General features: G+C 35.5%; 1 protein-coding gene across 2 annotated transcripts in view; it reads left to right on the top strand.

Annotated features, from left to right (window-relative positions):
- The window catches only part of SCAF11 (SR-related CTD associated factor 11), a 50,940-nt gene that overhangs the window by 13,921 nt on the left and 15,039 nt on the right, over window positions 1-21,980 (top strand). Inside the window, exons 2-10 of one of the 2 annotated variants that reach the window (XM_055712210.1) lie at window positions 2,781-2,861; window positions 3,679-3,833; window positions 12,853-12,930; window positions 14,636-14,733; window positions 15,812-15,879; window positions 16,518-16,573; window positions 18,686-18,792; window positions 19,701-19,790; window positions 21,104-21,210. In XM_055712210.1, coding sequence (XP_055568185.1) covers window positions 2,801-2,861; window positions 3,679-3,833; window positions 12,853-12,930; window positions 14,636-14,733; window positions 15,812-15,879; window positions 16,518-16,573; window positions 18,686-18,792; window positions 19,701-19,790; window positions 21,104-21,210 — 820 coding nt within the window. In that variant the 5' untranslated portion in view covers window positions 2,781-2,800. Of the gene's footprint in view, window positions 1-2,780; window positions 2,862-3,678; window positions 3,834-12,852; window positions 12,931-14,635; window positions 14,734-15,811; window positions 15,880-16,517; window positions 16,598-18,685; window positions 18,793-19,700; window positions 19,791-21,103; window positions 21,211-21,980 lie in introns of both variants that reach the window. The other variant, XM_055712209.1, reaches the window with a different exon arrangement.

Here is a 21,980-nt window from a genome sequence, read left to right as displayed (position 1 = left end):
ATTTTGGGACAAAAAGAAGTTCTGTTTTCTGTGCTGTCTGCTTCTCCTAAACCACTGTGTTCTTTTTTCCTAACTCTGTTTTAATTTTATAAATGTAATGACAGTCTTCAGTGTTAACTCTTCAGCTATTCCAGTGCTTGTGATGCCCCTTTTAAAGCAGTGGAGAAAGTAGTCTTTCCAAAGTTAATTTGTTAAATAATATGTAAATTTTGATGATGTCTTTTGTTTATAAATATTTATAGTTCAGTAATATTAAATTTCTCTGTGTCTCTTTAGACTCAGCTAAAATGCATGGTGTCAAACTGACAAAAAGTTGTGCTGTGCAAAGTGAAATGTGTTAGCAGCACTCAGTATCTGTTTAATAGGTTTGTGAGATGAGTGATGTAACACTACGTAAATGTTTTCCAGTTGCTGCACATCTTGGATTTACTGATAGTCTGTCAAAATTTTAGGATCTCTATTTTACTGTAACTGTGCAAGAATTTCAGGGATGTTGTTGTGTCTAGAAAGAGTACAATGGAGAAAAGGTCACCTTTTTCTGGGGAGAAACACATCTAAAGAGCTCCTGTGGGTTCTCTGCAATCTGTCTTAGTGAACTCAAGACCTCTGTTATAATAAGCGTCAACTCTACAGCTGCTGCTTAAGCTACAATTTGATATCTAGATTGTGTCTATTTAACACCTCTTCTGTGAATGGATGCAGAGTATAGAATTTTTGATCTTGTCTTTAAACTATCTCAACTATGAAGTGTACTGGGACTTCTAGGGTTGAGACAAGTTTGGGCACAGTTTGTGGATTTTTCTGCTTCTGTAAATCATTGCTGAGGTTTAAGTCCTCTTGCAAAGCAGAATGAAAGCAACAGACCTCACACTCATATTTTACGTTCAAATGTGGCTTTGGTGGTCTTACCTGTCCTAATTTGATGCAGATATTGCTTGTTCAAAGCATTAGATCTTAAAGTAGCACTTTGGCTTTTGTTGAAGGTTTCATCTTGCCTAGCCTGCAAAAGGTAACAGGTGGTCTGGTCAGTAGTTGTTTTCCTAACAGAACTTGAATACAACTTAGAGCATTCACTGCAACACAGTCCATATTAATATTAGTGCTAGTAAATGCTCTACAGTTGGTAGTATTTATCCTAATAATATCTTCTTAAGTAATTTTTTTGTATCAAGGTAAGATAGCTGTGTAGGGAAAAAATTCCCTTATAACTACGTTTTTGTTACCTTCTCCTTTCCCTTTTTGCCACACTCAGTTGACTTGATTCACATGTTCTTTTTGGGGAATTAAAAAGTAATTTCTAATGGGAACATTGAAGCCATTTAGAATTCTATTTACAGATTTCTAATTAGTTTCACAGTTTTGACCATTTCTTTAATGAACTGTCTGTGTTCCAGACTCACAGATCAGTCCTGCTTTCTTGGATTGCTTAAGAAAGTGGGAAGTATGTTATGTGATGGGTATCTGTGGCAGTGTTTCTTTTCTCAGAAAAAAAGAAATTATCATTAAAACACTTCCTGCTGCCAAGATCAAGCAATAAAGACTTGATTAGAAGAAAAGTTTTGGGAGGCAAATTCTGTCTTTCCCCTCTCTTGGATGTGCAGGTGGTAAAGGGAAGCTAGTGTCGTTTGTAGGTGAAATAGGAGGATGTTTAGTTGAGGAGTGCGATTGTGGCATTCTCAGCTCTGTTGTGCTGCTTTGTCTAGCAAAGGCATTAAAGAGTAAGGGGTTTGAAGCCTCAGTCGGTTTGCTTCAGGTTTGAATGCTTAAGTAGTAGGTCTTGGTAATTTCTGGTTTCTTCAGTCTCTTGTGGAGTTGTAATTTGTACATTTAAATAATTTTTAAAGCTTTATATAGTTCTGAAGAAAACTGCTGGTCCTTCTAGGGCTGTTGGGTTGGAGCTTTAGGTGCTTACACCATCTTTACTGTGATTGCAGGAGTTTGCAACACAGAAGATTCAGTCCTTGGTGTAGATAACATTTTGGTTTTTTCAAGTGTGTTTCATTCTGTACGTAGTAGGACAGTCTCCAAAGAACATACGCTTGCTGTTTCTTATGCGAGATCAAATTCTTTCGAACTATTTGATGTGGATCACAAGGATATTCTCTTTCTTTGTTGTTCTTACTCATACTGCTGCTTTACAGAACAGTTAAAATTAAAAGGTGCACCCTTCCCATTCATGATACTCCAACTGCACCTGTGCTTGTGACCTGTCCCTTGTTTTGATGATATAACTTTCCCCGCATTTTTTTCAGAGTGCTCATGGTTCTCATTGGATGACAAAAGCGAAATGCAAGCAAAAGTAAAAATGTAACTTTTCTCGCTTGCCACTACTACTGTGATGGTAGGTGTGGAAAGCAACTAACTCTTCTGGTGCTTGTGTGTTTAATTTTGTTGCTTCAACGATTTGTGAAGGGCAATTTGCAGATGTTAATTACTGCAGTGTTGTGTGGGGTGGTTTGCATAGAAACTTAGCAGTACATTTAACTTTTAAAAATAGAAGCACCATTGGTAGTTTTAAAACACTGCAAAAACTTTGCATTTATTGAACAAAAACATTTTCAAGTTGGAAGTGTCAGTTGCTAGACAGCATTCACAATGCTCATAAATTGCAAATAGATTGTACATTACCTGTATCTAAATCTTAATGTCAGGTGTTTCTACTCTACAAAGTCCTAATGAAATGAAGAGCACTGGAGAGCACTCATTAAATCCATAGCGGTCATTTTTATTTTCAAATTGCAGTCTAAACAAGTTGTGTAAACTGTTTCTATGTCTTCCAGACTTTACATTTTGTAAGAAGATGAAGAACAGAAAGCACTGTATTCAAGACACTGAGGGTCAGAAGCATGAAGGCATGGAAGGTAAAGTCTGTGTGTATGAAAATAGGCAAGTATATTATTCAGGTTCAAGTTGTGAGGGTCAGATTTTACATTTGCGCTCTCAATCAGTGTGCTGCTTGTTTTGAGAGGGTTTGTGTAAACATAAGCACTATCTCAGCATAACATTTCTCTTTGGCTTATGGAGTCCCCAAATCCTCTCTTGTCTCTTCTGTTTTTTACTTGTTGACTTCTAGTAGCAGAACAAAAATGGAGATGTCAATTATTATTCAGAAAAAACCAATTGATTTAGAGTAGAATTCCTTGAAGAAAAGTTCTTGCATTTTTATACCCTGAAAACAATTTCTAAAATTGAGAGCATGATAAGGTAAATATTTGAGGATGTTCAGATTAAAATATTCCTAAGACTGGAAAAGTGAAGTGAAGGTAGACTGTGTACACAAGATCATAAATTAACCAGCACATTCTATATTTATTTTGTGGAGACAGTACAAAACTCTGAGGAGGAAGGACTTGGGAGAACAATGTCTAAATGACTACATGGCCAACAGGAAATGGTGTGTGATGCTTTCTTTAAATAGCACTAAAGCTAACTTGCCTTTGTTTTAATGGCAAATATTGGTACAGTAGTCTATGAAATACGTTGTGTAGTGTTTTTCACCTGAAATGCATTCTTTTAGCTACTCCTCTGGCCAGTGTTTTGACTGCATTACACATGGAAACTTGATTAACTTGCTTTTAACTACAGAAAATTGTATCTTACTGCCTTATTATTCAAATCTAGAAAGACTTTGTTTCAAAAACTGTCATAACCTCTAAATGTCAATGTTAATAATACCAGGTGAAGAAAATGAAGAAAGCTGTTCCTGTTCTGCTTTATCATACGATGGTGACACATGCCCCATCTGTCTGAACTGCCTTCTAGAACAAGAGATTGGTTTTCCTGAAAACTGCAGTCATACCTTCTGCATGACTTGTATTCTTAAATGGGCTGAGGTAAGACCAAGAACCAAGGGGTGTGGTTTTTTTTAAAAAAAATCCGTATTAGATATGGCAGATTTCACTGAAAAATAAAGTTACGCATTTTGGCTTTGCACAGAAGTATTTCAATGACCAGTTTATAAATAGATGATTGGAAATTTTCTCCTTAGTGCAGTAACATACTTTGTGTTTACTTTCACTAGACATCCTGACTTAGTAATGGTTACTAGAGATTACGGATCAGAAAGAAAATGGTGTTGGCTGTTTGGAAGATTATGACATGTACATAATACTGTTTGATATTGCTTATTTTGTTATCTGTTATGCTGTTTGTCATACTGTCAGCTCAGGGCTGGGACCAATATGTTTTTATGTTTGTCTACAAAATGAGTCTGATAAAACCTTAGTTTTCTAACTCTAAAGAGAATTTAGCTAAATGGTTCAGTGCTATTCTGAATGTAAAATTTTCATTTTAATTATGGCTATTACTTGTTCTATGTCAATCCTTTTGTAGATTGTTCTGGAACCTTAAAGAAAAATGACTTGTTGAACAAATTGTTGTTAATTTGTTCTATTTAATCCCTTCGTCCTCACATACGTGCTGTAATCATTGCATTAAGTCTTTGGTATCTGTACCTTTCCTGTAACTTTTTCAATTGCCAATATAAAACACCAAATTAGAATTGCTTTATGTTGTATTGGAGGGGTGCTGAAATGAGATGCTGGCTTTTTGTCCTACTTCTGTGCACCTAAATTGGTTGCTCATTGTAGTAGAGACCACTGCTTAGTTTCTCTGTAATAACTTTCTTTTGAAGTAAATTATTATTTTGGTTTCAGTATATCCTTTAGAAGGTTGGTATAACTTATATGTATGAATATATACAGTGTGTGTGTATATATATATACGCACATATATACAATATGCTTATATTATTTTTTACTTGCTATATTTTTAACCTTAATTTTTGTGTTATTTATTACTGAAGGCAGACAGTAACATAAATCACTTCAGAAGATTTTGTATGAACTTAAGAGTATTTAAAAAAGGTTGTTAGGTAAAACTTGCTTTAGATTCACAAACCGAATAATAAACTGAGTCTCTTTTTGCCAGATACTGTGGTCTGCAAATGACTAATTGCAGTGCTTTTATTTATAAGGGAACAGGAAACTCTCATCCACAATTTTATCCTGACTTCCTTAGCTAGTTATTATAATGGCAGCTGAAAGGCAATAAATAGTGACAAGCACAGGGAAGCAGTACAGTAGATGGAAGGCTTGCTGCTAGATTTCAGTTTGTTCACATTATCTAACAGATGCTTTTAAGCCCAATGAGGAAGGGAAATTTTCTTGTTTTAAAGAGGGAAATGAATGACATTTTTTTCTTGTCATGTCAGATTATTTTTTTTTACCACAAAGTACTATCCAAATAGAATAAAAGCAACTTCTACTCTTAACAGTTTACAAGTAAAGTAGATGTGACGCTGTAAAAATGGTTGGGGGTTGTTTTTAAAGCTAAGTAAGGCTTCTACTGCTTCTTTCCATTAGTGACATCTGATGAGTAAAACCAGCCAGTCTTCCTTTTCTGAGGCTACTTGACAGTTGAGTTCATGAAACTCTATTGCCTAATCTATTAGTTTTAATTAAAAGTAAAGGGGGGGGGGGGAAGTGTTGAAACTGCCTGACAGATGTTCAGAGGCTTCAGCTGTAAGAAGCAGATGAGGTTTTATAGTTTGGAATGATAGAAACATACTATAAGCACGTGGCCATCTGAAGCATGCTGATGCCATGTGGGTTTTGTCTGCTATTAATATTTAGTAAATAAATGATTTTGTTCTTTTTTCAGAAGTATAGCATAAGGTTTAGCTTTCTCTGCTAGTTCTTGATTGATCAGAACTAACAAAAACTAAATAATTGACAAGTAGTCAAATTTAAGGCACTCTGAATAATGAAGATACAAAAATTAATTTGCTTTTCAAAAAATATGCTGCTGGATTCTGTTTGAAGATCAAGTATTTTAGGTATAAATAAATTGGCTTAAAAACCATTGTTTTCCTGTTTAAGTGCTGTAGAATAACAAAATTCAGAATTAAGATTGAGTTTAAAAAAAAAAAATAAGCCAATGTTCACATTACTGGAAGTGCACTTCTGTTTATCTACAGTTGTGCTCCATACACCTAAAAGCTTTGCCAGCAGTCTGTGTTCAAGTTGGATATTTCCTCTATCTTTCTCTGTTGCATCTGGACCTCAAAATATAATGGGAACTACTTCTTTAAACTTTTGTTTTCAAATTATACATAATCATTGCTCTTCTGAGAGTTTCTGACTTCTATATGTAACTGATATTCTAATTAAAACTGGGGTAGTTTAGGCAGATGGTAAGAGTTTGTTTACTCTTCTGCTCCCTCTTCTATCTACAGGAGAGTTTCAACATTGCAACTGCAATTAAGTGTGTTGTACCTGTAGGTTTTCTGTCTAGAAGCACCAGCAATAACACTTTTAAGATCTCAGTTTTTAAGGGAGAGTATAGATAAAGTGCACTTAAAAGCTATATAAAAAGGTTGTTTTTAAGTGTCTTCCGGTTCATTCCTTGAAGGGCTGAAAATGGATAGGAAATTTACCACAGAGCATCTAAAATACCAGATCTTGATGGCTAAATCTGAGCATTTAGTTTCAGAATTCAGTAGCATTGCAGTTGAATCCACGCTGTATTTTCTTTCCCTTTTCCTCAAAGGTGTCCAACTCCTAAAAGGAAAATGCAGGGGAGAGCAGAATCCTTACTAAGAAACTAGTCTTTGGATTAACTTCTAAATGTCCCTTAAATCGTTCTGCTCTCTTTGCCTATGTTTACTGTAATTAATTGCAGCATCTGAGAGCACTGCTGTGCACTAAATTCAGTTGCCTACACTACTAAACTCTCCTGTACTACTAGACTGTCAACTTGCATGCCTTTGGCCATGCTAACCAGTGCTCCCCCAAGAACTGCTGGGCACCACTGCACAGGCAGACTGTTGGGGACTGTTTTCAGTAGACATGTGAAGATTAACATAAATGTCACTCGCCCTGTGCTAGCTGTCAACTGCTTCTGTAAACCAACGTTGTGGAATGTATGAATGGAGACTCTCAAGCTTGAGACTTTCTATTTCAGTGAGGCTATGTTGGAAGACCATAAAAAGTAAAAGGCACTAGATCTAGAGCTGAGGTTGTTGGGCACACCTTTCAATGGGAGTGATGAAGGATAGAGTTACATGAAGGGTTGCTTTCAGTATAAAGAACATGTACATCATAACATTATTCTGCCCACATAACAGAGGGAGCTTTGGCTGTTACTGCGTGTACAAAAAAAGGGGGGCAGGGGGACCAGAGACAGAACACCCAACACCCCCCCCCCCCCCGATAGTCTTCAAACATTGGTCCTGTTGTGTTACATGAAGGGAAATAATTATATTATGTGTTTCTCTTGTCTGTAATACCACTAGTAGATTAAAACTAGTTGGGTCAAAACTAAATTTTTTACCCTTTTTTTTCTGGTATGCTTGTATTTTGTATTGCAGTTGGTAAGCACGTATGTTCTATTTTATAATAATCAGTTCTGAAGCATTTCAGTAAAGCTTATGTGAAGGGAAGTCAACCTAGGTATCAATGGCAAGTAGCCAAAATCACTTCAGCTAAGACAACTGCTTTAGCAGCAGTAGTATCTTGCCTGTATGCACTAGAGGAAAATTGTCTACTTTTTTTGTGTTCTATTCGAAGAAAACCATCTTAAATTAGAGATTAAATATACTCTGCTTTACTCTAGGCTTTTTAACTTCCCCTCTGTTCTTCAGACTGCTAATAAATATACTGAAGACTTCTATCCTTGCTCTATCTATTAATTCCTCTTATAAACCATCATGAGAGAGGAGTGCTAAAGAAAAGGTTGTGTGCTATCTGCATTAACACAATGATTGTGGAAGAGACCTTGATTTCAGTGACCCTCCCTTACTAAGCTTGTATCTCTTTGTCTCTGCACCTGGTTTCCCTCATTCATTTTGCCTCATCTGGAGGGTTTGAAAGTGGAGTATGTTCAGCTGTAAGTTCTCCAGAGCATTGGGGCATATTCAGGCAGGGCCCTGTGTAGTATCAGTTGTTGACTTAAAGCTAAGCAGTTGGCACAAAGGGCTGTCTTGTGTTACATTTCTAGCAGATGTGCTGTTATTAGAATAGTAATTTCCTTTGTGCTAGTATAAGGTTTGGATCATTGATTATGTAGAGTGTACTGCACATGTGTAGTCTCCTGAGGGTAGAGACTTAACCTGTATGGTAACTGGAATTCTTAATGTGTATTCTTTCTGATCTGGATTTCTTTTGTCCTAAAGTATATAGGAAGGAATTGGCTTATGTTTCAACAAGCTCCATGGTGATCTGTGGTACAGAGCACTGTGGGCAAGATTAAGATTACAATCACGAACCAAATATGCAGTGTTTTTAAAGAAACACTAAACCTAACAACCAAAACAACAATAAAAAAACCTTCTTGTTCAAGTGCATCCAAGGAAATGTGTATGTAGACAATGCATCTGAGAACTGCTACACTGAAAAATTGTATTACTCAAATTCTTTCAGAAAATTTAGGCTTTAGATACCTTTTTTCAAATTACATGTTTGTGGTATACAGTTGTTCTTGACATGTTCCCCTGCTTAAGGTGGGCAGTTGGACAAGATGACCTCCAGAGGTCCCTTCCAACCTTAACCATTTTGTGATGCTGTGATTTATCAAGTACATTCATGCAGCATCCTACCAATGTTCACGCCACTGAAATGTAGTGTAAATGTCTGCATGAGTGATTTTGCATTTGACTATAATTCTTCCAATAATACAGTGTCAAAGTACGTACAATGACACAACTTGTCAGTGCTTTATGGCAATTTTGGATTGGAAGTTAAGGGGTAGCCAACTACACGATGTAGGTAGAGAGAAGATAGCTGTTTGGAATTGTGACTAGGTAGTCTGTTGATTAGGTGTTGAGACTAGAATCTCTATTCTTATGCATTCTGTGTCTTTACTACCCATGAATGATATTTCAAAAAACCCAAAAACCCAACATCTCTTATCAGAAACAGTGCTTTCCTGAAGCATAACTCAAAAAACTTTACATGTACTTGCTTTTCTTAAGTAGACTGTTTTTACATGCTTCCTTCTCTTCTTTCATCAAACTGTGGACAGGTATTTCCTACTGTGTGTGTTACAGTCTCCCTTTTCACTGAAGTTGAAGGTAAAACTGTGGGCTTTTTAGTGTACTATTATTACTAGGTGGAGTGAAATGTACAGAAAAATGTTACTTTAAAGTCTAAACCTCACCTTTAAGCCTGAATTTAGTTAGGAGAATCTGGTATTTTTTCTGTTGTTTAACAGCTTCTCTAATAAAAAAGCAGTAAAGAGTGCAGGATCATGTTTCTTTTTGGATTAGCTTTTCAGTACAGTAGTTGAACAGACTATATTATGGGCCACTTGAAGGAAAAAAAAATGCAGAGGAACGGGTTTACTGCAGCAACTTTAATTCCATACTCCTACCTTGTTACTACTTGTTATGAAACCTCATAATATGGAACTTGATGAGATGGGAATATCTAGTTATTTTACCAGCCAAATATGTTTTGGGGTTAGATTGCACCTATTTGTATAGCTTCCTGAAAATTCCCAGCTGGTGTATAGTAACCTCTTCAGCCTTTTGTCTACCTCACTTTGGTCAAGTGCTGCCTGAAGTGATGCAGTTAAAATAAGGGATAAGTTCTCCTTGAGTTCAGAGATCACAGTTATGTGGTGCTGTAGCAGTTGCAAGAATATTGAACGCTAGGTTATGCCTGTGGAGCTAAAGCAAGATTTTTCTAGAGGATAGTCAAAACCAAGTACTATAAAATGATACTTTGGAAAACTTCAGAACAAACACACGTGCTCATGGATAGCTTTTCAGGGGTTGCAGGTGTAATGAATGCTTTACATATTTTATGATGCGATTTCTCTGGATATTACAGGATAGGTGAAAGAATGAATCACTGCAGAGTTACCAGTTTTAACGTGAAAACTGTGTAATTTCTTGTGGAGAGTAAAGCAATCTAAGACATTTTGAAGTGTGTTAAGCTACTACTCTGATTTTCCAAGAAAAGCACTGTTGGGAACAAAAGCAAAGCAAGTCACAAATACCCGCTGTGAGGTTCTAATGATTTTGATGATTACATTAAATACTACGTGTTCTGCATGTAGTAAACATGCAGCTATGTAAATAAACAGCTATGTTAAAGGAAGATACTGCAGACTTAGAAGGTCTTTCTAAGTTGTGACCAGTCCCACACAGTCCTCCCTTGTGCATAGTAAAATTGATAGCTGCTGCTTGGACTCACCCCACCTCAGCGGCTTTTTTTCTTGTTTCAAATATTTTTCCCCAAAAAGGACAGTGTACATTCATTATTACTTATGATGCTGCCTGAACAGAAGCCTCAGAAGGGAGGAACTGCTAACTTGCCTTGGATTAAAGACTCAACACCTTCTTTGTTACTGAACCATAGTCTCAAAAATGAGAGAGATGGTGAAAGGCCACCACTCCTCGTGACTGCTTCTTGTAAAAATGTAGTCAGGTTTTTTTACCCTTACTCCTTTCTGTATCAGTGCAAATTCAGTCTTGTCATTAGAAAAAGCAACAGGGGAAACTTTTTTTCTTCCATTTCCATTTGAAAGGCTTGGTCTTGTATGTTAGCAGACAGATGAGAGCTGATGCATGTTTAGACAAAAGTGTTATATAGATGAAGTAACCTCTAGCTTTCCTCAGGCTACCCAACAACTGTAGTGTGCTAGGGGGCCTGGGGGTGCACATTGGACTGTCCTGTCCTTACTGGAATTTTGCTTGAGATATGTTACAAACTATCAGATAGTGCTAGGGCTATGAAAAGCAACTGAGTAGGAGTGGAAAGAGCATCTGCTTTTTCTGAACATACCTGAACCTAACGGTAGCTTTTGATGCTTCCAGAATGTTTTCCTCTTTTTCTGCTACTATGTATAACTGTATGTAATTGTTGAACATTTGTCCAGAAGAACTGAACATATAAGAGCGAATACTTTTCTAGTGGAGCAAAAACGCTTGTCATGTGGATTGCTGCTAGTACTCTATGATACTTCATTGCAATAAATACACATAACTTACTGTGACTTAGACTTGGGAACATAATATTCATGTGTAAATGTAACATAGAAACAGATTGTATTCTTGGAAAAGCTTACTTTTCAGCTAAGGTGAATCCTGAAATGAGACTGAAAACTACTAAGAAAACTAACTTGCTCCTACCTATCTTTGAAAGTCTGGTATATCTAAGAATCAAAGTATTTACCTTGAAGCTTGCAGCTGATTCAGCAGTTAGAGTGCACTGCATGCTATCAAATATCCCAGCTGAATAATACACTGCTATGTTACTGTGAGTTAACTTTACGTTGACTACAGGACAAAAACTCTTCATAATCAGAGTCCTTAGGGAACTGGCTTAATTACCCAATATGCTTTTCTTAAACAAGCCCCTGACACCGGAGGGAACAATGGTATCCCCCAACAGGGGGAAGTTTTTTAGTTAGGATAAAATACCAGAGCATCAAAAGGAGAGGTAATGGCTTTAGCGTATGTTCTTGTTCAACAACTTGTTCATGAAACTACGCCTGGGGTTTTTTGGTTTTGTTGGGTGGTTTGTTTTTTTTTTTTAATCATCTAACTTCTGTTCTGTCTACTTCAATTGAAATCAAAAGCTTCCTGAATCCTCAAGGTTTGAGGGCTGCGTAGGTGAAAAAGAAGTTGAGCACTATTTGAAATTGAGAAAAGAATGGAATGAACTGGAAAATTAAAAGCCCCAATAGAAAGACAGGAATGAAGTTCAACACTGAATTTCAGGGCAGAGTTCATATGCAGGTTTCTCATAGCTGCTTATGCGATTGTAATACTGCATCTTGCTTGCATAAATATAAAGTGTAAAACCCTAATATTCTTTTAAGGGCAGAAACTGCATGCCTCTGAAGGGCATACAATTAATCTACTTGTTCTGTGGATGAATTAGGACTGGAGGCTGAGTGTGGGGGCTTTTTTCTTTCTTTTGGAAGGGTTCTGAACTGAGCCTGTGAAGGCCAATGGAATGAAGGGGAGGGAGGGGAAGGATGACAAAAAACCAAAACAAACAAACAAAAGAACCCACCAACACCCTCCCCAACACATATCTGGAATTAAAACTAATAAATAGTTCTCTAACAGCAAAAATTAATATCTAATAGGGATTTCCCTGAAAGTTAACACTACATGATCCAGTTGGGTGTAGCTTCAGTTGAAGTTTCCCTCTTCTACGGTGGATAACACACATGCACAGAGCAATAAAATGTTATCTGACTTAGTGCAGCCTCAGTAAGAATGCATTTAGGTGATTGGGGAAAAAACAATAAATCTGTATTTCCATCAAACTGAGCATAAAATAATCTTCAATTCCATTTTCTTGCAAAGTGATTTGTAAAACTGTAGTTGTCTTACACATAGGAATCTGTTCTCTCTGCTAGCTGCAAAAAAAAATAATGTATAGTCAAATACATATGCAAGATGAAGGAAAGTATTACCCTGTTTCCTGTTGTTCTTACCAGTTTTGTGGGCATGACCCAGCACACTTTTTGTTGAGAACAACATTAAGAAATAAAACATTAGAAGAACAAGAAATGAAAAGAACATTTTCATATTGGTATAAAATCAGTTACCTAACAGGGATTTAAAAAAGGTAGCTAATGTGATGCAAAATGCTTTTATTTGTTTGAACACAACTTCAGAGTTACATTCCTGTTTCCTTTAGATTTTCCCCTAAGAAGAAATCTACTTACATGAAACAAAATACTGAATGTGTGGATAATGTGTGCAATTACATTCTTATTGTGGACAAGTTGTAATTTTGTGTGTTTCTGTAAGCTACTGTAGTAGCAAATATAAGTATGGAAGACTGCTCCTAACTTACTACAGATTTTGTAACAAGAAAAATAATTTTTCAGACACAGGCTTCATGTCCTATTGATCGCAGACCATTTCAAGCAGTATGCAGGCTTGATGCATTAGAAAAGCAGATAAAGGTAAGTTCCAGACTTATTTTCTTAAATAACTTAAGTTGTAGGAATGCCCAAGTTATGCTGCAGCCTTTTATTCATATGTCTGCGGTCATTAATCTTTCCTAACAAAATAATTGTTGCTTTGATGCTTCTATTACATATTTGAAGCTAGGAACTATTCTTAATTATTTTTTCAAAGCAAGCGTTTACAGTAATAATAATAATAATGATAAAGCTACTATTGCTACTTTATACTATCTTTGAATGTTCCTAATAAATCCAAGAACAGAAGTATGGTGGGTTTTAACTAGATTTTGTAAACAAGTGTTATATCAATTAGCATGCAATCTTGCGTTTTATTTTATTTTAGCTAAGGTGAATCTTGTGTGTTAACAGCCTCTTAATTCACAGACAAAAACACATGAAGGCAAGAGGAATTAGTTAATGTTAAGCTTTGTTCAATGTAAATTTCTGATATTTTTTTTTTCAGTTTTTCTGAATAATACTGCTGTGGAGAGTAGTTTATGAAATAGGAAAATAAAACTTGATTCTGATAAACGATCTTGAAAATGTATGTAGAAAGATGCTGATAATTCTGTATCCAATTTTGAAATTCTTTGGTGAAATTATGGTTAAAAGTAATTCTGAAGCTGTCGGGTTTGCATTTTGTGATGTTTAGAGAACAGGTTCCCAGTATCGGTTTCTTGTGCTTCTAGAGGCCCAGGTAGTCACCTGCAAAGGAAACGCACTGACCAGCCACAGATACTTCCTTCTCATAGAAAACTATGCTAGCATATTTTACCTTCTTTATTTCTAAAGAATCAAGGAAGTTGTAGCTGAAACTAGGTAAACTGAAGATTTCATTTGGAAGAGTGTGAAGGCTGTATTGTGATACAGTTTGAAAGTTTCTTTGTAGAACTGCAGTGTAAACAGGTGGGCAGAGAACAAGGGCCCTGCTCTGCAAAGCAGCCGCTGGAGCAGTAGGGGTAGGTGGAATGTGTACCATTAGAAATGCTGACACAGTGGTCAGTACTTGCAGTGGCATTAACAGGAGACTGGCATTATTCCTGTGTGATGTTCATAATTATGATGCTAATAGCTTGAGGAATTGCATGTAAAGCCAAGATTCTAGAATGAGGAAATACAAGATATCTTAACACAAACAATTGCAGTGTAGCCATTGAGGTAACTTCATAGTATGTAGTAAAAATTGTATTGCTTGCTTAGAATTTTGAAGATGGATGGGGGGCGGGAAAGTTACATAAAATCCTTGAGTTATTTTACTCTGGAGGAAAATGAGGTGTTTTTAATTATGAGGAAGTGTTTGAAATTGAGTGGTAGTCAAGCATTTTCCCAAGCTAAACCTTGTGTATTCAGATCAACCAATTTAGTCTAAAAAAAAATGTGGCTTCCAAATTCTCAGTGGAAGACAGTGCGTAGGTTTGAGGTACTTGCCATGGCAGTCTGAATGTTCAGGGATTTTTGGTCTTGTGGAATTAGTATGTGTCTTTGGTATAGCCAATATACACATCAAGGTGGGGGTTTTTCCATTTCATGAAAAACAAATGAAAAAAAATAAAATCTTCAAACTGTGACATCAAAGTAATTCTTTGAAACAGTTTCAAGGCCTTCTGAATTTATTTTCTCTGTAGACCTTAAGAGCCTGAACAAATTTAAAGCCCGTATGTATTGAGATTCTAGATTGGATTGACTTTATTTTTCAATACAGGTTCAGATTAAAAAACAACTGAGGAGGAAGGAAGAGGAGGAAAACTGTGCCTGCAGCAAAGGAAAATATAGCCATGCAAAAATGAGAAGCTTTATGAGGTTGGTTGTCCATTGTTCTAATGGAATATTAAAACTATATAAATATCAAATATATTTTATATAAATATAAAAATATAAGAACTGTTTTAAAGTGTACACCCTAGAAAAATCTTTAAAAAATCAAGTTTATTCTAAAAAACTTTTTTCTGTCAGTGGCAGTTTAGCTTTACTTTTAACGCTGATGTAATTACCACTTGAATACTTACAACAGCAAGTGAGAAGTAAGGAACAGCATATTTCTTGCATCTTGCTCTGAAATTTGCATTTTTCAAGCAATTTCTTACTAATTTGAATTCAGATTTTATGGATAGATCATATTGTAACAATATAGAGCTTTTTCTTTGGTTATCTAAACAGACATCCCCTTCCTTGCATGTTATCATAAACATTGGTAGTGTTCCTGTTTTACTATAAAACACAGTTGTAGTCAAGAACTGATTTTATTCTAGTTGGTTTGAGATGGAACTGCGAAAATACTGTTCCTGTTTTGAGAAACTTTATCTTGTCACATTTGCTGCATTGTATGAGAGGAAGCTCAGAATTACAGACAAATTTCACTAAATTGTGATAATCTGAAGTCAGTGTTTAATGGAATATACAATATATACAGAGTTCTCCAGACTGAATTTGAAACATACTCGCTACAGAAAAGATAACTGGATGTAAATTACCTTTTTTAGCTCTTAATAGAAAATGAGTAAGATAAATTGATCTTCATGCCTCACTGTTCTGAATCGCCATTGACTTTGATATTCTTGAAAGTATTTATGGAAGCAGGTTATAATACCTTTCATATCTTGCCATGAAATCAAGCATTCAGATTTACGCAAATTGTGTAAACTGATTTCTTTTTTTTTGGTTTTTTTTTTTTTACATCTGTAAGCTTTTTGAAGCACTGTGGCTTTTAGTATATGGAAGATGATACACATGCTGCAAATTCAGTTTTAGTGGTGGTCAGAAGTTACTTACACGTGCAAAATAAAAATTCCTTAAAATAAGACCTGATTTTGTTTGATGTGTGTACTCTTAACTTAAATATGCCCAGAAATAACTTTTATATCTTTTCTTAATCTTGCAGAAGAGCTGTATGTCCAGACAGAGGGCCATTAACAACAAAATTAAGCAAAGTTGTGAAGAAAAAATACAGTAAGTTGGTATTTGTCCTCCATTTGCTAGAATTGCAGTTTTTTATTAAGGAACTCTAGAATTTTTCTTGGTGAGCCAGTATTTTCTTTTTTTAATTGCTTACATTTGCATATGAAAACCAAATAGCAAGGAATATAGAGGCGTGGAAGTTCAGAGAAAAATAGCAGTATGTGAAACTACTGTTCTTATTTTACTAGAAAGACTGCCTCTTCACTTCAATTTCAAGTCACAAGTGAAATGGATTTGGTTTTAGCCTGAAGTCATTCTCTGCATCAGAGAGTCGGTGCACAGCTAATGACTGGCTTTTATTTACAGGAAGCTTTTTGGTGAGAGTTCAGACACAAGACACACTTAGTTGTATTTGGGGCTGCTGTTTTGAGAGGCTTGTTTAATAGATACTGTTCAATAGGTGTGTTCATAACATACAAAACTAAGCAAATACCTGAAGAGGTGAAAACTGCTATTGTGAAGGTGCAGGCATTTTAATTTTACTCAGGTTGTATGTAAACACGTTGTAAATACACTTGAGAGAGACATTTTCACTAACCTCTCATTGCATTAATGATATTGTCAAACAATTAAAAACTAATATGCTACTAAAGTTAAGATCAAAGTGGCTTTTTTCTTATTCAATACAGGTAATATTTTGTATGACAAACGAAACAAGAAAGCTTTGTCTGTGAAGATAAACAAGGTTGGTTTTGAGAATGAAACATATGTAAGCATTTTTTTCACGTAAGCATTTTTAAAACTACCTTTCTGCTTATTTTTAAGCTTAACTTCTCTGTTAATTTTAGTATAATCCAAACTGTTACTTTGTCTCTCTTTGTCTTGAAGGAAGTAACTAGAATATAGTGCTCAGTTATATTAGCTTCTCTCTCAGATTAAACGACATTTTGTGGTGGTGAATATTTTTGTTTAGATTAGAATTTTACATTATAAGGTACTGTACCTACTCTGTTTTCATGTTTCTTCACCAAAAGAAGATTATATCAGCTACAAGCTGTTAGCCAAGTACTATTATATGAAGGATATGAAGGTCTTCATTATTTTCATGAAAATACATCGTTATAATCAGCCAAGCAATTTGTTGTATGAATAAGCCATGGATATTACAGCTTGCATCAAGTTGTTATTTTTTAATGGGAGATTACTCCCAATAATCTTTGTGTTTCCAGGTTTCTTGTTTAGTTCATAAATTTTAGCCTGTAACATAGGCTTATAATATGCAGAATTTATAAGGAGCTATAAAGGCTCTTTTGTTTGATTTCTGCCTTCCCTTCTTTCAAAAATACTTTTGTCTCTGGGAGACAAGTTTGTGGTCAGTGCTTTCTTTCTTATAGTTGTACACGTAAATGTGTTTGCATGAAATAGTTTTAGGCCATAAATTTCATTCTGAAGTGTAAATGTCATCGTCATTATTCATCCTTCTCTCTTACCTAAAGTTTAAACATTTGGAGGAAAAACTGTCTTCAGGTTCCTCTCTTGCCTGCTGCCTTGCTTCATGTAGTATATGGACACGTACTACATCCTGTGTCTTTTCAGTTGCTGGTGGCCCAAGTTGTCACTTTTGTTTGAGTGCTTATACACCATATTTCTCAAGGCTGTCTTTGGCTCCAGCCTTCCCTTCCGAGTCAGGTATTCAGAAATTTTGGTTCTGTTACCACATAAAGTTAAAGGTATTTTCCGTGGAATTGAGGAGGTTTTGAACTGGAAGGATAGAGCTTAATGATAGATAAACCTCTAGTTTGACCTCAAGCTTGGTGAATGCTTTCATATCTAGTTTCACTGATTTATGGTGCACTATTTAATAGCATTAATGTCTCAAATGGTACAAGTTGTAAAAAAAAAAAAAGTGCAAAAACAGAAGTAGAGACATTAAAAACATTCAGGAGGAGGTACAGGACTCAATTTTCCAATAAAGTTCAGAAGAATTTAAAAGAAAGCACTGATTTACTAACAACCAATTTATAAGGATATTTGTGGAACATCTGGATAGCTTTTGTAGATGGAGAAAGAATCTTAATGTTCAGAATTACAGTATTTTAAAAATAAAACTGAACAGCTTTTTAGGAGAAACTTTGAATGTGCACACTGATTAAATAGGGCATGTTCCCATCAAAAGCAGCTCTCTGCCCAGGTTTGATGGAGCATATGGATAATGGCTGCATACTTGACACATATCTATATATTGTCAACCATTATGAAGTTTATTTTTCATCAGAGTAAATACATATAGATAGCATACAAAAGAAAATGACGGAAAGACTCTGTAAGTTCTCATCTTAAAATACCAGCCATGGGGAATGAACAGGAATGTTTTAGTCAGATTTGAGGTGGCATAAACCCTTTAGGTGAAAGGATATAAATGGCAAAAATGGGTCAGTGTAGATGAGTGTGTCAGTCTGGTAGTCTGGGAAGAGTGTCTGGAGGTTCATTGTTTAGATCTTACACACACACACACACCCTGCCCCGGCAGCCAGCCCAGTACACAGCAACAGAGTTCACTGCACACCATGCAAAAGGCAATATACTAGCATACAGCGGGTGGCTAGACATTGTTAACAATTGAAATAGAAGGTGGTGTATTTGTTGAAATATGAAGTGGACTGAGTATTGTGCCTTTATGTGAGGGCCGAGTAAACATATGTGCCAATGAGTCTTCAATTTTTTAATCCTACCTGAAGGCAAAGGAGAATCCCAGCTATTTACATTAGATGCACATTGGTGCATCTTCATGTATTAAATGTTAATTGTTTTATTTTGGATGTCTTTAATTCAGAATTATTTTATTTTTTTTTTGTAGCCCAGAAGAGAGACCTGCTGGAATGAGTGCTTCAGAACTAATTTCTTCAGCATGCTTCTGGCTGGTGGTAGCAATGAAGAATCCTTTTTTAGCTGTAGAAATGACTGGTTAGTATATACTAATGCTTAATATAAACTGATGGGTTGCTTTATTGTAGATGCTGTGGTTCCTTCTGTTTCTATCTTTATATTCTGCCTCAAAGTATTTTGAAGTTTGGCTGGGTTTATAGTCATTAATGAAGAGCAGTTAAAGGTTTAAACAAATTTTTGTATTAGTATTTTTAAGGGCACACCCCAATTTTTGTCATGTGTTCAGCACTAAATTACTGAAGTGTGTGTTTTTAATCTCACTGATTTAATAGGAGTAAATAAGTTTTATTTTTAGCTCATATTTAAACTCCTTGCTGAATTGAAGCCTTGGGTAGGAAGAGGTTAGACCTACAACAGGAGTTAGCAGAACAGTTAACAATAAATATTCTGTTTCATATCAGAAACAATCTTTTTCTGTTCTTTCTTGACTCCAAACTCCAGGAGGCATACTTTAAACATACATGAAGCAATTTTGCTTAATGAGCCTAATACTTCAGAATGGCTGTAATAAAAACAAAAAAAGGTATTTTTTTTGGTTGAGAAGATGGAAGAAAAAGAACAGTCTAGAAAAACATTATTTGGATAATATGGCCTAATAAAAAAATCATTGTGTCTGAATGTTTTCAGCAGTCTGCATGCAAGATTATTAATTTGTCAAGGATGCAAAGTTTCTTCATCTTTCAACTCCCCAGAAGACACATCTACCCTCCTGTTTTCCATTCTGCCTGCCTCGTTTATTTAGGACTTGTGTTATATTTACCGTGACTGCTTCTTCCCTTTAAACAGTAACTGTGCATCGTTTCATCATGACTGCTGAAAGTTGTAATACAGTTAATTTTTTTTAAAAAAGTCATTGATAGAAGCAATACCGAAATACAAAATTGCCATAGTACAAAGTTATTCTTTTTAACTTTTCATTATTTCAGTACACAATTCATGGAGGTCAATACAGTGATCAGACAGAAGAGACAGGAATTGGAATTGTCCTGTTCATCTGTGATTCCTAGAGTTGAAAGGTATGTGCTTTGGGTTCATAGTGCAAAGGAACTTAATGAAATACTTCAGGTTTGGAATTCAATTAATTCAAATTGCTTTTTGGATAGAATATTGTTTGCTCATAAAACGGTACCATTTCATCATAAAACTAAATAGTGTTCGCATGTAACTTGTTAAATTTTTGTGTATTTGCTGCAGGCTGTTCTTATGACAATAGATTCTTTTCTGTATATCTTCATGGTTTTTTGGTACTTGAGACAAGCTTAGTAACTCCATGACTTGTGCATCATAATATGTCACTTTTTCACAGAAACGTGACTTCAAATATATATTCTATTTGGAAGTTAGTTCAATGTGCTCTTTAAATAATTTCTATCACTAGAAATCAGATTGTTTGCTTTAACATCAGTCAGATTCTGATTTTCCACCTTGAACCCCCTTCTCCACAGGTTGGTTCTAACACTTTCTGCAATTGTTTACAGACAAGTGCATCTAGAAAGAGTTAAGAGGGGTTCTATCAAACAAAACAGCATAAAATATTTATGGTTTTTGTCAGAGAGCAGATGCATGTTAAAACATACCCTAAGGATGTTTTCATGAATATAAAGCAGAAGCATAAAAAATAACTGGTTTTAAAATAACACAGTAAGAACTTGTTTCTGTCTGTAATCTTAATTTCAATACATACCTCTGTACTCTAGGTATGTATACAAAGGCTAAAGACAAAAGAGCAAGTAAAGAGATTTTTAACTATAATTAAAAGTTGTACCTAGGATTTAAATAATAAATTTTAGGTTTTTTACATGTACTTTTCCTTATGGAAGATTTCATTCCTACTCGGTGGTAAATTGAAATTGTAGATCTATAACTAAACTCTTGGTTTCATCCAAGGTTTGCTGAGCGAGTCTGAATAAGTATATATATAGTTCGGTAAAAGGAAAGAAGCCTTTACTAAATTGCTGTGTAGACAATTCATCATTTTTCTGCAGAAAAGATTATTCTTCTGCTGAAGTACTAAATCAGTATTCCAGTAGTATAGTCTACAAATGTGGACTAGATTGTTTGTTACAGTGCTATGTTTGGCTTTGAAGAAAGCCAAATGTTTATTGCTTTAACATAACATACCTTGTTCAAACTGTTTTACCAGCTAGGCAATAATACAAGCCTGAAATTAAATGTGAGAAGAAAAGTTTTGTTCGTTGTCAACTTTGCCTTTCTCTCAAACTGTGATAAGGTTGTGTCATGGTGGCCTAATGTTTTGGGTTTGTGCATTGTTTCCAAAGCTCGCTACAAACAGCTGAAATAACTGATGTTAATGCTTTCACTTTTCCAGAATTCCTTTAGTGTCTTATGGAGCTGAAGCTGAGACCTTTCTTCTCACTTCTGCCACAGTGGCAGGGACAACGCTTCCAATAAATATCAGGCCTTTGGAAAACTTTGGTAAACTTTTTTTTTGTAAGTTTTATTTATAGCTCATGTGGAATATTGTTAAAATATGATTCTTTGAAATCCAAGTGGAGTATATAGTAACAGGTAACAGAAAATAAATCTGTTTCGATGCACTTTGGTGCTATTTCAAACCCAGCTGTTTTATTTCTGAAATGAGAATATAGAAGATGAACCAGCCACCCTAAAACCAGCATAACTGTTCTTCACTTGAAGATCAAAATAATACTTTAACTTAATTCCATTTCTAAATTCAACACTTTCTTTCATGTTACAGCTTCTTTTCCTGTTGTTCAAGGATAAGTCTCATTTTGATACATTATGAATGGCTTGACATAGTTCAGTGCTGTATTGTGCAGTATGAGAAACAAACTGTTTCCTGACCGCGGAAGAGTAGTCAGGAAACAAAAAAATTGATCTCTTTCAGTATGCCTGTAGGCTCTACAGGGCAAAAGTTCGCAGAAGTGCTCAAGCTCCAGGATCCGGCAGGAATTTAGCAGAAGACAAGACGTGGAAGGAATGACCTTCCTCCAGTTACTTTAACAGCCTCTCCATACTCAGCAAGAGTGTAGTTTCCCTTCCAGCAGGCTGCACAAGTTCAAAGAAGTGAAAACAAAGGAATGCTGTTTTTTAAGGCTAGAGTTAATACCTTCTTGAATTGGGAATTACTCTACTTTCACTTGACTAGTAGGCAAAGAGTTGATAACGATTTGGGTCTCTTGGCTTACAAAAATTGTGAGGAAGTGAATTGCTGGGAAGAGTTA

The sequence above is a fragment of the Falco cherrug genome, chromosome 5, assembly GCF_023634085.1.
Source record: "Falco cherrug isolate bFalChe1 chromosome 5, bFalChe1.pri, whole genome shotgun sequence".
Classification (NCBI taxonomy): Eukaryota; Metazoa; Chordata; class Aves; order Falconiformes; family Falconidae; genus Falco; species Falco cherrug.
The sequence above is the reverse complement of the archived record's forward strand: the minus strand, read 5'-3'. Positions and strand labels throughout refer to the sequence as shown.